Source organism: Eublepharis macularius, chromosome 14 (assembly GCF_028583425.1).
Source record: "Eublepharis macularius isolate TG4126 chromosome 14, MPM_Emac_v1.0, whole genome shotgun sequence".
In the NCBI taxonomy this organism is placed as follows: Eukaryota; Metazoa; Chordata; class Lepidosauria; order Squamata; family Eublepharidae; genus Eublepharis; species Eublepharis macularius.
In genome coordinates this window covers 65340481-65356660 of record NC_072803.1, presented here as the reverse complement: position 1 = coordinate 65356660, position 16180 = coordinate 65340481, and the positions used below count along the sequence as shown (strand labels likewise).

General features: G+C 47.1%; 1 protein-coding gene across 2 annotated transcripts in view; it reads left to right on the top strand.

Moving 5' to 3' along the window:
* Nucleotides 1-16180, top strand: part of SARDH (sarcosine dehydrogenase) — a 112682-nt gene that overhangs the window by 86416 nt on the left and 10086 nt on the right. Inside the window, exon 17 of one of the 2 annotated variants that reach the window (XM_054997417.1) lies at nucleotides 9023-9116. The exons of the other annotated variant lie outside the window; for it this stretch is intronic. Coding sequence (XP_054853392.1) covers nucleotides 9023-9116 — 94 coding nt within the window. The remainder of the gene's footprint in view (nucleotides 1-9022; nucleotides 9117-16180) is intronic. 2 annotated transcript variants of the gene reach the window in all.

The following is a 16180-nucleotide window of genomic DNA, read 5'->3' as shown; positions in this document are numbered from 1 at the left end:
CAGTGGGCATCTCAGAGACAAGCTACAAGTGACGCCTTACACAGGTTGGCCACTTGTCAGCTTCCCTCAAGTTTTGATGGGAAATGTAGGCGTCCTGGTTTTACAGCTTGGCTGTCTATTACAGCTGAGAGACCAGGATGCCTACATTTCCCATCAAAACTTGAGGGAAGCTGACAAGTGTCCAACGTGTGTCAGGCGTCACTTGTAGCTTGGCTCACAGGGTTGCTAGTTAACCAAGGAGAAGCAGAGGGACGTGGGGAAGGGCGCAGGAGAGTGGAAGGGTCTGCCAGATAGGACTGCTCTGGCTGTAAGAGAAGAGCACCTGTACTGGGGGCAAGGAATCCAGAGAAGCCAAGAGCTGGGTCCAGTGTTCTGACCACCAAGACACATGCTGAACGAACCAGGAAATCCGTGATGTAAATGCCACACAAATGGAACTCTGGAAAAGTCCAGAAACAGCCAGAGAGAGAGAGAGAGAGAGAGAGAGACTTTGCCAAGCCCCTGAGAGACTTTGTTTGCCCAGGGGATAGCAAAGACCAAACTAGTGCAGGACTATTGTGGACAGAAAGGAGTGAAGAGCAGCTGTCTCCCGAATCAGTCGGTTGACCTGGACTCCAGCTGACCAGCCTGAGTGCTTCTTTTAGAGCCATACTGGATCCCAGGGCCAAGTTAGCCACCCAACTGAAAAATATTCTTACAATATGCTACATTTTTGCAATTTAATCTTTTAATACCCTTTAAAATATTTGGATGCTGTGTGTCCTCATTTCTTACAATTCTGAAATGGCACTCTAGCCAAGAGCAAAGCATGCCTAGCAGGTGGACCAGAGCTTGGGGTCAGTAGGCAGCACAGGGCCACCAGGTAACTGCAGATGACTCTTCCTGGACCAGCTCTGGCCTTCCAGACTTCAGTTACTATACCTAGAGGAGGCACACTACAGCGCATATTCAGTGGGGTGAAATTGCATGTCTCCAAGCATCCAAACTAACCTTGAAGGCCACTTGCTTTGCTAGCAGTCAATTAAGGCACAATTTTGATGGCGGGCTAAGCTTTCCATTTGGCATCTAAGAGGATCTGCGCTTCGTTATGCGCATGTGGGCTCAGCTAATGCCCATAACATTGACTGTGACTGGCTGAATGGCATCCATCCTCTTCACAGCTTTGAGCTGCTAATGTGGGATTCTGCTTCCTCACACTCAGCACATCAGCTTTTGTGACACTCCACAGAATCCAAAGCCCAACGAGTGGAAAAATGCGAAGGATCTCCAAAGGTGACCAGCTTCTGTGACTTTTCTGTGCAGCTTACTCAGATACGAAACTCAAAACATTTTCCTGATAAGAATAAGGTCAGCTTGGCATTGCAGTGTCCTTGGGCACTGGGCACAGGCTCCCAAGTTTGACGCCTTCCATTTCAAAGAAGAATCAAGTTCCTAGCCCTCAGGACTGCAAATAAGCGTTCAATGGTTTAGAACAGGCTTCATTTTACTGTTCTTCCCATGACTATCAAATCCAGAAAAACATGCAAACATTAGGATGTTTTCAGAATGTCTAGAAAATTATATACTGCCTTTCCCCCTCTATTTATATACAAGGTTTGGGGCAGAATTAAAAAAAATATGAAATAACTGATCTTGCAAAGCTTATCAATGTTATGATCATTCCAGTGTGAAATGAAAAAGAAACATGCACTATATATAACAGATCAAGTATTGCGTCACAGTGTAGCTTTCAAATCTGTTCATTAGAGGTGGGCATGGACCGGGAAAACCCCATGGACCATGGACCACAAACTTTTTGCGGACCAGCCCAGTTTTTTGACCAGTTTGTCAATCCATGGTCCATAATTTCTGGTAGCCCTGGTTCCACCTCTTCACACCCAGAGAGCCCAAACTCACAGAGAATCTTCAGCAGCCTCTTCTCCAGCCACCCGCAAAATTTGGTCAAGATTGCATTTCAGATGTCCGAGTTACAGACCCCCAAAGTGGCTGCCCCCAGGAAACTTCCAGTAGATGCTGGAGTTGCAAATGCCAATTGACTTGCGTTGGCTAGCAGCACCAAAAAGTTGCAATGAGGCAAAATCAAACAGAAATCACTCACCACACAGATACCTTCCCAGCCGTTGTCTAGGGAATTAATTCTTGCTCCTTGCTCGCTTAGAGAAGAATGGAAGCTCTCTCCTTGGCAGGCAGAGCTGCCTATCAAGGTTTTGATGGCTAAGATTGGCTGCAGAATGTCCACCCCTCTGTTGCCAAGGGAATTCATTCTTGCTTCTTGCTCAGTAGAGCAGAATTGGAGCTCTCTGCTCAGCAGGCAGAGCTGCCTATTAAGTTTTTAAGGTCTGCAAAAGGTCTGCAGACATCCCCTCCATTGCCTAGGGAATTGATAGATCGTTGTCAAGATGTCTGGACTCACAGGCCAACAGACTGGCCCAAATGGACCAAAATTCATGAAAAAGGTGAGTCCCATGAACTGTGTGTTCGCAAACCATGAACTGGGCTGGACCGTGTGCCCACCTCTACTGTTCATATCTCTTTTAACAAAGTTAATAGAGAAAAAAATACTTTCTAAAATACTGGGGGGGAGGACGATTTTTGTACAGCTCAAGTGGAAAAATGGAAGAAGTTCTGTATTTTCCTGCAGCAATAGGATGGGAGGACAGAAGAAAGGATGTTTTATGCATCCTCTCTCACCTCTCTTACGCATCTAGGCATTAAGAGAGGTGAGCATGAGGCTGCTGTATTTTACTGCTTACCATCTGTGAAGAAACTGCATGTTTAAATTGCAGCCATCTTTGTAAAATCTTTGGTTCAGGCTGAGGCCTCTTCAGAATCATAGAATCATAGACTTGGAAGGGGCCATACAGACCATCTAGTCCAACCCCCTGCCCAGTGCAGGATCAGCCTAAAGCATCTCTGACAAGTATTCATCCAGCCTCTTCTTGAAAACTGCCAGTGAAGGGGAGCTCACCACCTCCCTAGGCAGCTGATTCCACTTTTGAACTACTCTGACCGTGAAAAAGTTTTTCCTAATATCCAGTCGGTACCTTTGTGCATGTAGTTTTAGCCCATTGCTTCGCGTCCTACCCTCTGCTGCCAACTGGAACAGCTCTTTGCCCTCCTCCAAATGACAGCCTTTCAAATATTTAAAGAGAGCAATCATGTCCCCCCTCAACCTCCTCTTCTCCAAACTAAACATTCCCAAGGCCCCTCAGCCTTTCCTCGAAGGGCTCAGTCTCCAGACCCCTGATCATTCTCGTCGCTCTCCTCTGCACCCTCTCGATTTTGTCCACACCCTTTTTGAAGTGAGGCCTCCAGAACTGCACACAATACTCCAGGTGTGGCCTGACCAAGGCAGTATAGAGAGGGGCTATGACCTCCTGCGATTTCGATGCTATGGCCCCTTTGATACAACCCAGGATTGAATTAGCCTTTTTTGCCACCGCATCACACTGACTGCTCATATTCAGTTTACAGTCCACTCTTACCCCAAGATCCCTTTCACATATACTACTGCCCAGAAGTGTATCCCCCATCCAGTATTTGTGCTTCTCATTTTTGTGGCCCAGATGTAATACTGTGCACTTGTCTTGGTTGAATTGCATCCTATTCACAGCTGCCCACTTCTCCAGAGTATTCAGGTCTTGTTGAATTTTAATTCTATCTTCTTGGGTGTTTGCTACCGCTCCCAATTTGGTATCATCAGCAAATTGAATGAGCAGCCCTTCCACTCCTTCATCCAGATCATTGATAAAAATATTGAAAAGTACCGGGCCCAAAACCGAGCCCTGCGGCACCCCACTGGACACCTCCCTCTAATCTGATGAAACGCTGTTGACCACCACTCTTTGATTGCGGTCCTCCAACCAGTTCCCTATCCACCGAACTGCCCTATAGTCTACTCCACAGTCTTCCAGTTTGCCCATCAGAATGTCATGGGGAACCTTATCAAAAGCTTTACTGAAATCCAGATAAATCACGTCAACAGAGTTCCCCCCATCCAGTAAGCTGGTCACTCGATCAAAGAAGGAAACCAGGTTGGTCTGGCAAGATCTGTTAGGAACAAAACCATGCTGACTTCCCCGGATCACTGAGTGGTCCTTCAGATGCTTATTGATTGATCCCTTTAAAATCTGTTCTAATGTCTTCCCAGCAACAGAAGTCAGACTGACCGGCCTGTAGTTTCCCGGGTCATCCTTCCTCCCTTTCTTAAAGATTGGGATAACATTCTCTCTTCTCCAATCTTGTGGCACATCCCCAGTCCTCCAGGAGGCCTTGAAGATGATGGACAGGGGTTCTGCAAGTTCTCTGGAAGGTTCTTTCAGCACTCTTGGGTGCACCCCATCCGGCCCAGGGGATTTGTATTCATCCAGTGCAGCCAGATGCCTCTCCACTACCTCTCTGTCAATGTCAATTAGCCACTCAGGTGTCCTGCCACATTTTCTACTATCTCTAGGTGTGCCTCAGTTCTTCAGGGAGAAAACAGAGGCAAAAAAGTCATTAAGCCTGTATGCTTTTTCTCTGTCCTGCATCAGAGTTTCTCCATCTACTCCCAACAGCGGTCCAATTGCCTCTTTTACCTTGCGTTTGCTTCTCACATATCTGTAGAAGTTTTTCTTATTGTAGCGAGCCCTCCTGGCCAGACCCAGCTCATACTGAGCTTTGGCCTTTCTGATGGCTGATCTGCAGTACATAGTAACCCTCATATACTCCACTTTAGAGGTCTGTCCTTCTCTCCATTTCCTGAACATTTCCTTTTTCTCCCTTAGCTTATTCTGGAGCTCTCTGTGCATCCACATCGGTTTCTTGGAGCCCTTACCATGTTTCCGTATTGCTGGGATAGTGAGGGCCTGAGCTTGCAAAAGCTCGTGTTTGAGAATGGCCCACCCTTCACTCGCTCCTTTCCCTTCCAGCACACTCCCCCACGGAATGACTCTCATCAAGCCTCTGAGTTCATCGAAGTTGGCCCTACGAAAATCTAACCTACGAGTCTGGCTATGAACTTCCTTGGCTCCCCACAGCAACTGGAATTCAAGGAGGACATAGTCACTTCCCCCTAAGGTCCCCACCACCTTCATCTCATCTACCAATTCTTCCCTGTTGGTTAATATCAAGTCTAGTATGGCCGAACCCCTTGTAGCTTCCTCCACCTTTTGAAAAAGGAAGTTATCGGCCAGGCAGGTCAGGAAATTGCGTGATTCATGACGCTTTGCTGAGCCTGTCTCCCAGCACACATCGGGGAAGTTGAAGTCACCCATAATTACAAGGTTCTGATGTCTGGATACTCTACCAATCTGTTCAAAGAGGGCAGCATCCATTTCTTCTCGCTGGTCAGGTGGTCTGTAGCAGACTCCAACAATAATACCCTTTGTCCTTCCTCCCCTTATTTCTACCCATATACTTTCCACCGGGCTGTCCGCCCCATTCTCCATAACTTCTTGACAATCAAGCCCTCTCCTCACATATAACGCCACTCCACCTCCTCTTCTACACTTCCGGTTTTTCTTGAACAACTCATACCCATCCACTAGCACATTCCAGACATGGGAATCATCCCACCAAGTCTCAGTAATTCCTACTATATCATAGCCCTCTGTTTGCAATAGAAGCTCAAGCTCTTCTTTCTTATTGCCCATACTTTGGGCATTGGTATATAGACACTTGTAGCCTTGTACCTTTGTTTGACCTTTCCTAACCAGGTGGGTCCCCACTGTGTTCACTTCATCACTGAAGTCGCCATGTCGATCGTCCCCTGCCCCTTGCGGCATCAGTTTAAAGCTCTCCTGATGAAGTTCTCCAGGTTCGTTCCAAACGTTTTCTTCCCTGCCCTTGAGAGGTGAAGCCCATCATGTGCTAGAAGGCCTTCTCTAAGAAAACCTATCCCATGGTCCCAGAACCCAAAGCGCTCCTGCTGGCACCACCATCTCAGCCAGCGATTCACCTCAAGTATGGTCCGCTCCCGGCGTGCTCCTCTTCCTGTGACTGGAAGGATAGAAGAGAATACCACCTGAGCCCCCAATGTCTTCAACTGCCTTCCAAGGGCTTCGTAATCCTCTTTAATTCTTGCAACAGTATTCGAAGCCGTGTCGTTCGTTCCCACATGAATCAGCACAAACGGGTACTTATCAGCAGGCTTGATGAGTTTTGGCAGCCGGTCGGTAATATCCTGAATTCTGGCTCCCGGCAAGCAACACATCTCTCGGAATAGGGGATCCGGCCCAGAGACATGGCGTTCCATACCCCTGAGCAAGGAGTCCCCGACGACTACCACCTTCCGTTTTTTTCCACTTCCATGAGATCCCATGTCTTCTGCACTCCCTCTTCCAGATCTTTGCGGTTCTCCTCCCACTGTCACCTCTGTCACCTTCTCTAGCACTTCAAAGCGATTCTTGAGCTCAAGTGGACCAGAGCATCTTCTTCGTTGACGCCTTCTGGTTTGTACTGTAGATCTGAGAGGAGGCTCAGAAGGGAGATCGACTCTTTCCCCTCCTCCTTGACTTTCCTCTTCTTGGCTGTGCGGAGCCCCCAGGCTGTTGTCAATAAAATCCTCTCCCTCCTTGATCTCCTGAAGGGTGGTGATCCTCTCCTCCAGGCTCTGAACCTTTTCTTCCAAAACTCTGACCAGCTTACACTTCTGGCAAATGAACTCTGTCTTCTCTGGGAGGAAAACAAACATGACACACTCCATGCAGGTGACTGCGAAGGGGGCTTCAGCAGACATGATTGCCTTCCAAATATACCTAGAGTACTAGCAGAACCAGTATACTAGCAGAGTTTCAGGTCCCCCAGGCAGATCCCCAGGCTAAGAGCCACAGGGCAAGAGCCCTTTAGCTCTCGCCCTCTGGCGAGGAGGAGCCTTTTGTTTCAAAAGGTGCCTTCCTGCCTAGCCCAGCAGGGCCCCAGGACACTAGGGGGCGGGGCTTGTAACCACGAGCAACAGCAACCAGCAGCAAACAACAGCAATTCACTCAGCCCCCAACAGCCTCACACAGAACTTAACCAGAACCACTCTCTAGCAAGCTACACAGAACCCACTCACCCTCAGCTTCTCACACAGTAGCTAGGAAAGGCAAAAGGCAGAAAGACAACAAACCCTTACCTTCTAGCTTCAGCTCTCCACCATGTGCTCTTGCCTCAGCTCAGGTGCTTCTGCTCTGCCTCTGGCGAGGCGGAGCCTTTTGACATCTTTCTGAACAACTTTGCTGAGCTTGTAGAAGCTTCTGGTATGCAGTGACCTTGTAAGATAAGATAAAGTGACTACCTTGTTAGTGAGCTAGAGCTTCCATGGTACGGCCTTTCGATCCCGGCGGAAGCCAGGTTCACATAGCCAGCTCAAGGCTGACTCAGCCTTCCATCCTTCGAAGGTCAGTAAAATGAGTACCCAGTTTCCTGGGGGTAAAGTGTAGATGACTGGGGAAGGCAATGGCAAACCACCCTGTAAAAAGTCTGCCAAGAAAACGTCGTGATGCAACGTCCCTCCATGGGTCAGTAATGAGTCGGTGCTTGCACCTTACATTAAATATAAAATTTAACCCTGTGTGAGTCTTGACTCTGATACCTCAAAGAAACAGCCAAAACCCATGCCTTGCGTCTGGACCAAGGTAATCCTTCTAGTTTGTTGGGAAACTCTGCTTGCAACCTCAAACTTGCAAGATAGACTTTTCTGCTTTGAGTTCCTCTATAACAAGTAGTAGAGAGGCTAAAGGAAAGACTGCAATGTAATACAGAAAAAAGGGTCTTCCTGAATGGTAATTTCTACAATGAATACACAACACTATATACCAAAATAAATTGTCTTTCATTCAGTGAAAAGTGCAGTGTGCAAAAATTAATATATCCATCAATATCATTAATGACAATGTTAACAATACTCAAATTTACTGCACACTCTAATTATAATAATATTTCTGTATCAATACAATTTCCTATCATCCAAGCCACTCCAAAGTACTGTCCATCAATAACACACAATCCAGTTTCTATTTCAACACAATATAGAATATCTTTTCATGGGAGCTGCTCCTTCCCTGACGTGCAGTGAACAAGATAGCCAAGATGTAGAAATCTCTTCCGCTCCAAGCAGGGAACCCACCCCTCCTACTCAGCCCAACAAAAAGCTGGCCGATTTTGTTTCTCAGACCTTGCTTTCTCAGGGGCTGTATCATTATTTCCACTTCAAAACTTATTCATCTGACACACTTGGAAAGGACACGACAGAGACAATGCCCGACAGGAAGACCCTTTTTTATGTATTGAGTTCCTCTATAGGCTTGGAGTTTCTCCCTTGCTTCAAGGCCTGGGGATAGACAAGAGGGAGTGGTGGCAGCTTACTAGGCTAGTGTGAGAATTAGTCTCTCATTGGCATGTTTGTTACGTCCAGACGTGGGTCTCTGTGCATCTCTGCCCCTGAGCTGGGTAAGGGCGGCGGAACCCCGCCTGGGAATCCTGATATTGTCTAGCTGACAGGCAGTGGCTTTCCTAACTAGGCTTGTTCTTTGCTCTGCAGAACTGGTTGTTACAGACATGCATGTAAAGTTTCTGCCCCTCCTGGCAGCCCACACCATGATTTATAGTTGGCCAGAGAGGATAGCTCGCTCTCAGAAATTCTCTTGTGTAGATGTTGATGGTGAGCATGCTCTGAGTATTGCTATATTTCAGCAGTCAGGTCTGAGCTTTAGCAGGGGTCAATAATTAAGAGGACCTGACAGCTAGTGTGCAACAGATGACTTGCAGTAGAATCTGGTACGTTTTGCAGGAGCCTCCTCCTTTCATGCATTGACCCCCGGGGGTGAAATATTAACATCAAATTTGGAATTCATAGACTTTTGAAATTTTATGAAATGTTGCTTCATCTCTAGTCATAGGATCTTATTTTAGGTGGAAATTTAGATTTCCTAAAGTGCAGGTTGGCAGCTGGTTTCTGCTCAGTACCGTGCCTGGGGGCAAAGAACCCTCCTGCCAGAAGTCATGATTGGACGGCTGGTTGCCACGTCCTTCTCACCAGTGTTGTTCTCCTCTGTTGCAGCCGTGCAGTCTTGCAGGAAGTGCTTGATTCAGATCTCAGCAATGAGGCCTTCCCATTCTCCACCCACAAGCTGGTGAAAGCTGCAGGCTGCATGGTAGGAACTTGTACATTTGATTGGTTGCTCCGGAGGCCTCTCTCAGGCTAGAGTCCGCCTTGCCAGAGGGGCTGTTTCCTCCATGTGCTGATGTGGGGGGCTAGAAAACGGGGATGACACAGTGACCTGGAGATGGGTAGTTGTCTCTTCTCCCTGCTACTTTATGTTCTTCGACATGGGGCAGGGGGAAGAGATCCAGTTTAGAGTTCAGAGGCTGCAGTAGAGTTCCCAACCTCCAGGTGGTAGCTGGAGATCTCCCGGAATTACAACTGATCTCCAGTCGACAGACATCAGTTCCCCTGGAGAAGATGGCTGCTTTGGAGGATGGACTCTATGGCATTATATCCTCCCCTCCATAAACTCCACCGTCTCCAGGCTCCACCCCCCAAATCTCCAGGAATTTTCCAACTTGGAGCTGGCAACCCTAGGCTGCAGTCTTCCCTGCCATGCTGGAATGCACAACTTGGATGCCCGGGCCCCAAGTGTGAATATAGCTCACCCCTTTCCTTCCATTAATAATTCAGGAAGGGCCCTGCTGGTGGCATCCACTGTTGGGCATGAAGACATCACTATGAACCAGGACCAAAGGACCTGAACCAGATTAATTTAGAATCTGGTCCAATTTTCCAGAAGATATCCTGGAAAATTAATACAGTTACTCCAGAATTCATTTTATTGTGGCATTATTTCTGGAGGATCGTTGAACTGAACTCTCCTTTCTTCCTAGTGTATGTTGTGCATGGGAAATCCTGGGCTCATCTTTTGCCTAAAAAACTGGCAGCCTCCAATGCAGAGCCTGGTTTAGCTTTTCTCCCCCTTAGCCCTCTAGGGCAATGTCCTGCCAAGAAATTTCCTGTCAGCCAAACAGCCAGTCTGCCCCTATGACTTTCAGGATGTTAGATTGCAGCGATCTTGCAAGTTCTGATCACCAGGACTGAATGCATTGTTCACCCGTCTCCCAAACTGCTCAAACAGGTTCAACTATGAAAAAACATGACTGCTCACGCACAGCTACAAATACCACTTTGCCACACTGCCTATTCCCTGCCCCACCATGCTGGCTACTATCACTGCCTACTATCACTGCTTTTAATAATGTGCCTTTTAACAACACTTTGCAGGAGTCAGTCACTACCTTTATGGGCTTAAAGTAAAGTCAAACAAAATCAGTATTTGGATTCACAGAATGCAAAATACAGTCAAAAATCAGTCATCTTAAATTTTGTAGTCCCTAATTCTCATAGCAATCCAAAGAAATCTTGCTACTGAGATGGTAACATGAGGGCACTGATCCGATAACAGAAGAGAAACAAACTTCACTTCTGGGAAGCTATACCTGTTATACAAAACAGGGTTAATTAGGGCTTCCCATATTTGGATGTAAAACTCACATTGGAGCAATGTGTGAGCAATTGACTCTGATTCCTTGTTATTGCATGGGCAAATTCTTTTGTGGTAGGGGAATTTTGCAAATCTTCCATAAAGGACTGCAGACAGGAAGACACTGAATTTTACTAACGTAAAGGCATGGCATAAATGTGGGGTTGTAACCTGTGTAAAATAAGTAACTAGAAGTCCCTGTCTTGATGTTATAGTAAACTGCAAATGCTAGCCAGGAAAAGTAGAATTTCCCTCTCTACAGAACCGGCCAAGAAGATCGCTGCTCAGGGGTTTTATTTCCTCCCTGCCTCCCCGAAGGCTCTGTCAGTTTCATCTCCCCTTCTGGGAGCCTGGGAGGCAATAAACAAACCCCCTGAGCAGCGATCTTCTTTGCCAGCTCTGTAGAGAAGGAAATTAACAAAGCCTTCCGATCTGGCTCTTCGGAGCTCATCTTCCTGGCTAGCATTGCGCCTCTCTCCACTTGAGCCTCCATGTGTGCCTCATCTTGTTTAGAGAGACTCTGTTTCAAGGCTCTAAATGCTTGAAGTTCATCTCGCGTAAAGAAGCACTGCAGCCATGGGCTTCTACACGGCAGGTTTCTCCATAGCTTCCTTTCCTCAGTTCGTAGGCAGTGGCCATTCCTCCCAGTGGCTTTTTAAAAAATGTAATAAGCAACTGAATATAACAGTGACACTATAACAGTATGTGTATCAGGTTCTCAGAATTCCCAGCATGCATGCTTGCTAGTAAATCTCTTCCTCCTTTCCTTGCGGAAATGTGCCTTTCACCTTATTGCTACAACCAGAGTCTATAGGCCAACTTTTTTAAAAAAGAAAAGCTGAGAATTCATAGAAACTTTATAAAGACTGTTGTAACAGATGTAGTGATATTGAGTTGCCATTTTTTTTTTAAAAGTCCACTGATGGCAGGGGGAAGAAATAGTTGCTTTGGGGACAGGGGCTGTTACCAGGTCTCCTTGCAATAAAATGATTTGTGGGGGAATTAGCAAGCAAGGAGAATGGCTGTGCAAGAAGCGTAACAAGCGGGAAATCTTCACCAATTTCTACCAGGTCCCCTCTCCAAGGTAGCAGATGAGGCTGGTGCTTTTAAGGTCAAAGAATGATTTTATTTAAAGAGAAAAAACTAACATACACAAACAAAGTTAATTGAAAATGGTTGATACACACATGCACACAGAGTCCTAGGAAGCTAGCCAGAAGTTGGAATAGAGTGCGGGGGAGGGGGGGAGAGTATATTTACCAATCAGAGGAGCAGCGTGGTCCATGGAGGAAGAGAGCTTCAAACGCCAGCGTTCTCGGCCAGGACACAGGGAGACACTTAGGGAAGCAACCCTGAGGGACCAGCACTTGGACTCAGGAAGTGTGCACGATTTGAATGAGACCAGGGCTCTACCTTTATAGGTAAAATGTGCCCTGATGTGGAAGAGACCCCCAGCTGTTAGAACAAAGACTTCAATGGTTGGTTCCTGGGCTTGACCAAAGGTTTGAGTACCTTGATTGGTAGCTGCCGGTGTGTGTGAAAGCAAATGCAAAACATGTTCTAGCGCTGTACAAAAGGGATAGTTTGTTAGTGAATTCCACTAGAGCTAAGTTGATGGTTTTTAGGTGGGGACTGTAATTTCCCAGGAATGACTGTATATACATATAAATGTCATTTGATTAGCTCCTCAATCAAGGACAGGAGATCTCATCATGGAAGAAGGGAAAGGAATGTGTTAAGTGGGGATGACTCTGCGACACCTTTGTTGCACTGGGCATCTTTGGGGCTCAAAGGATAGTAAATCCAATCGCCTCTTAATCACTGCATTTCTGTGCAGCATTCCATGCATGCCAGGTTCTCCCGGGTGGGACTCAGCAACTGTTAGAGGCTCTCTAGTGGCAATATCGCAGCCATTTTAAATCCAGAGGCCTGGTGATATTTTTAATATCACAAGCAACCATATTAAAATGGCTATTAAAATGGCGGAGGCTAAGCTGACATGGGTGAGACTACAAAAATATGAACCTTCCCACCCACACAGCAACCATCCAGTCTTGGCTGAAATCTTTCCCAAAATTTCTCAGCAAAATAGGTTTGGGAAAGATTGGAGCAAATCCAAGGAAACTCCAGGAGATACAAGAATGCACCCTTATGCTGTGGAGTAGTAGGGAAAAAACTCATTTCCCAACAGCATTGCAGGAAATAACGCCATGGGGCAATGGCCAAAGTCATACTGCCCAGCTGCAGAACCCCTTCATTTTTGGCTGTTGCTCCTAAGGACGTTGTAGCAGCTGTCTCCAAAACAAATACTTCAGAATTCAGAATATGTGGATGTGGCAGCTAATACTGGCAGATTCCACACACGTTGGATAATGCACTTCCAATCTTCTTTATAGATCATTTGGAACGGATTTTTTTGTGTGTGGAACAAAAAATCCACCTCAAACGATTGATAAAGTGAATTGAAAGTGCATTATCCAATGTGTGCGGAATCAGCCACTGACAGGGAGTTAGTCCACTATGTTATTGTGAGCAAATGCAAAGCCTCAAAGATTTCCTATATTCTTATTGTTTGGTTAACTCGTGATTGAAAAAATATGCAAACCAAATGCCATTGGACTGGTCTACTATTTTCTTTTTCAGTTCAAAAGAATTTGTAGATTAGCATTACATCAGCACTATCTCCTAGCATCTAGTTCATGCCAGCTGTAGATTTTCACCAGCTGCAAAAAGGGTGTTTTCCAGTTAAGCAAAGTGTGGAATGCGATGTTCTATCTGCATCTGCTTCAAGTGGGATATTTATCATCTGTGAAGATATCTGGAGTGTGGGGAGCCCATTGAGATACTTTGAGCAGCCTTGGCTTCGCTCCAGCTGTGGATCAGTTGAGATGGTATTTTAGTAATCAGTAGGGATCTTTATCCTTTTAGGACTTCATCAGTACATATACAGTGACAGTATCTGAATTTTGTATCTGTTCTTTATGCATGTTGCATGTTATGTTAGTTATGTTAGTCGGCAGTAGAGGAGCAAGATTTAAGTCCCGTAGCAACTTAAAGACCAACAAGATTTCCAGAGCTTTCAAGAATGTGCAAATAACAACAACAACAACATTTTATTTATATACCACCCTTCAGGACAACTTAATGCCTACTCAGAGTGGTTTACAGGTGTGTTGTTATTATCATCACGACAATCACTCTGTGAGAGAGCTCTGAGAGAGCTGTGACTGACCCAAGGTCACCCCGCTGGCTTCAAGTGGAGGAGTGGGGAATCAAACCCGGTTCTCCAGATTAGAGTCCCATGCTCTTAACCACTACAACAAACTGGAGAGTCAGGATGCAACGGTACAATGCAAAATATAATCAGCTTGATTAGAACAGGGGAGAAATGCTTGGGGGGAGAAAATGCATTTTTTTTTAAAGTGTTTGCATCTCGTGGCTCACCCAAGCAGCAAGTTATTTTCCTAGTTTTTCAGAGCTGCTTTCCGGACAAAACATTTTTTCAGTGGGAAAGGTCGCTAGTACACTGATAGAGCACCTGCTTTGGGGGCAGGAGGGCCTCCCCATCTCCACTTACCGAGGATCTTGGGGTGCTGCTGTTGAGAGAACCTAGAGGGGTTGAAAGCAGAAGGGGCGCTTCACGCTTTCAGATGTTCAATGAACAGAAATGCAACAGGTGGCACTCAACTCAGCATGGCGGCTTGGTCGCCAAGCTCTGCTGCCTGTTGAACTTCTGCCTGTGGTGATTGTGTTGAGAGAGGAGAAAAGGTGGCATGTGTGCTTGGGGCTGACACTAGTTGGCAGCAAAATCTGTGGACTGAATGAAGATGAGCCGAGGGGTGGCTGCTGAAGCTCCCACCACCACCCAGCACCACCTCCTGTTAATTTTCCAAAGACACATTTAAAATAAATGTGGCATATAATACACTCCTTTGAAGATATACTCCCTCAGCAACAATAGAGTGGAAAATAAAAGGTATTGTGGGTTTATTTTGGGCTCCCTGACAATAGAATTGCTCAGCAGGCGCTGGCACAGTCTTGGTGGCACTGCAAAGACACTGACAGTTGACGGTCCAGTCAGGACTCGATGTGCAAATTCTCAGAGGGCTTGTTTTTATTTGGTGTGTGTGTGTGTGTGTGTGTGTGTGTGTGTGTGTGTGTGTGTGTGTGTGTGCGCGTGCGCGTGCTTGGGTGCAATTTGTATGAACATTAGAACTGCTTTAGGGCTAAACTATGTAACACGTTTGTTTCCAAGGTGTCTCTGGGTTCACCGCTCTGTTCAGAGTCATATGTCTCTCTCCTGCTCCCCCGCAACACCTTTGTGCCATGGTGTGGCATGGCTTGGCTTGGCGCTGAGGCTCCTGAGACTGGACTGCACCTTGGCCAGGATCCTGTGAATCAGTACTACTCTCAGCGCCCTGTTCTGGATCCAGGCATGCTGCCAGCCTGGCACCTGGCCTCCTTCGCTCCGTCTTGTCCAGGCCTCCTGCCGATGCCACTCCTGCAGAGCAGCTCCTGGGAGGTTACAGTCTCAGAGCCAAAACAGACGGTCCCCTGACCATCATCAGGGAGGGAGGGAGGTGGATTTCATGAGGATGGGAGTTCCATGGTCTCAGCGCCAACATTGAAAAGACCATATTCCTTTTCCTTTCAAGCTTCTTTGATCCAATGATCTCGAGCAGCTGATAGGGAGTCGGTTTCTTTAAGGTAAATATGGTGGCGAGACCCACGGGAAATGTAGTGAGAGGTAGCGAATCCCACCCCTCTCCCCGGCAGAGGTTCTTTCTCTAGGTCTCCCACCTACTCTGCTCAACTCCCTCTCACGGCTGCCAATACATTTCCTGTGGAAACTCGTGGGAAACTGACGAGTGTCCTCCACTCCTCAGGTGTCTCATCTGTTTTGGCTCTCAGGTTCACATCCTGGCTGGTGGAGGCCTAGTGGTTGTCTCCAAGGCTGGTGGCAAGGTGTCTCTCGCAGAGCAGCCTCTGGTGCTGCTGGAGCATTGCTGGCAGCTGCTGCTGCAGTGTCAGGCCCTTCCCGGGCCCTCTTGTCCTCTGATTGCCTGTCCTTGGCTCCTCGGTCTCTGCCTCTGAGGCAGAGTCACTGGACTGGTCCGAGGGGGCCGTGGCAGCAGTGTGTAGTATTAACCCTTGTGGTTGGCAGATAGTATGGCACCTCTGGGCTGGCTAGATCAGGTTCAAAGACCCATTGTGCTCCAGGCCCCATCTTGAGCTTTGGCAATTGACTATGCTGGGGAATCCACCAGAGTGGGCCCTGGCCCCCGTTCAGCTGAGACCCAGTAAGGCAGCGGAGAGACAGAATTCCATGGGCTGTTTGTTCATCTATTGGGGAGTCCCGTATTCCGTGCTACATTTGGGCCACTAATCACAAATGTGCATTTGATCATTTAAGTGTGTATGGAAGTGGTGGCATGCTGAGGGGCAACTTTGAGGGCTTGTAGAGCGATCTCAGTGTGTGTGTGTGTGTGTGTGTGTGTGTGTGTGTGTGTGTGTGTGTGGTGGGGTGGGGTGGGGTGGGGTGGGGTGGGGTGTCTGGAAGTTGGACTTAATGTATAGGATTCCAGAAAGGATGCCTGAACATTGGTCAGTGTGGTTCTATGTAGTGAGCGTTTGCGGGCCCAGGCCTAGCTGAAGTAGCTCAGCTAAAAAATACCTGCAAGCAG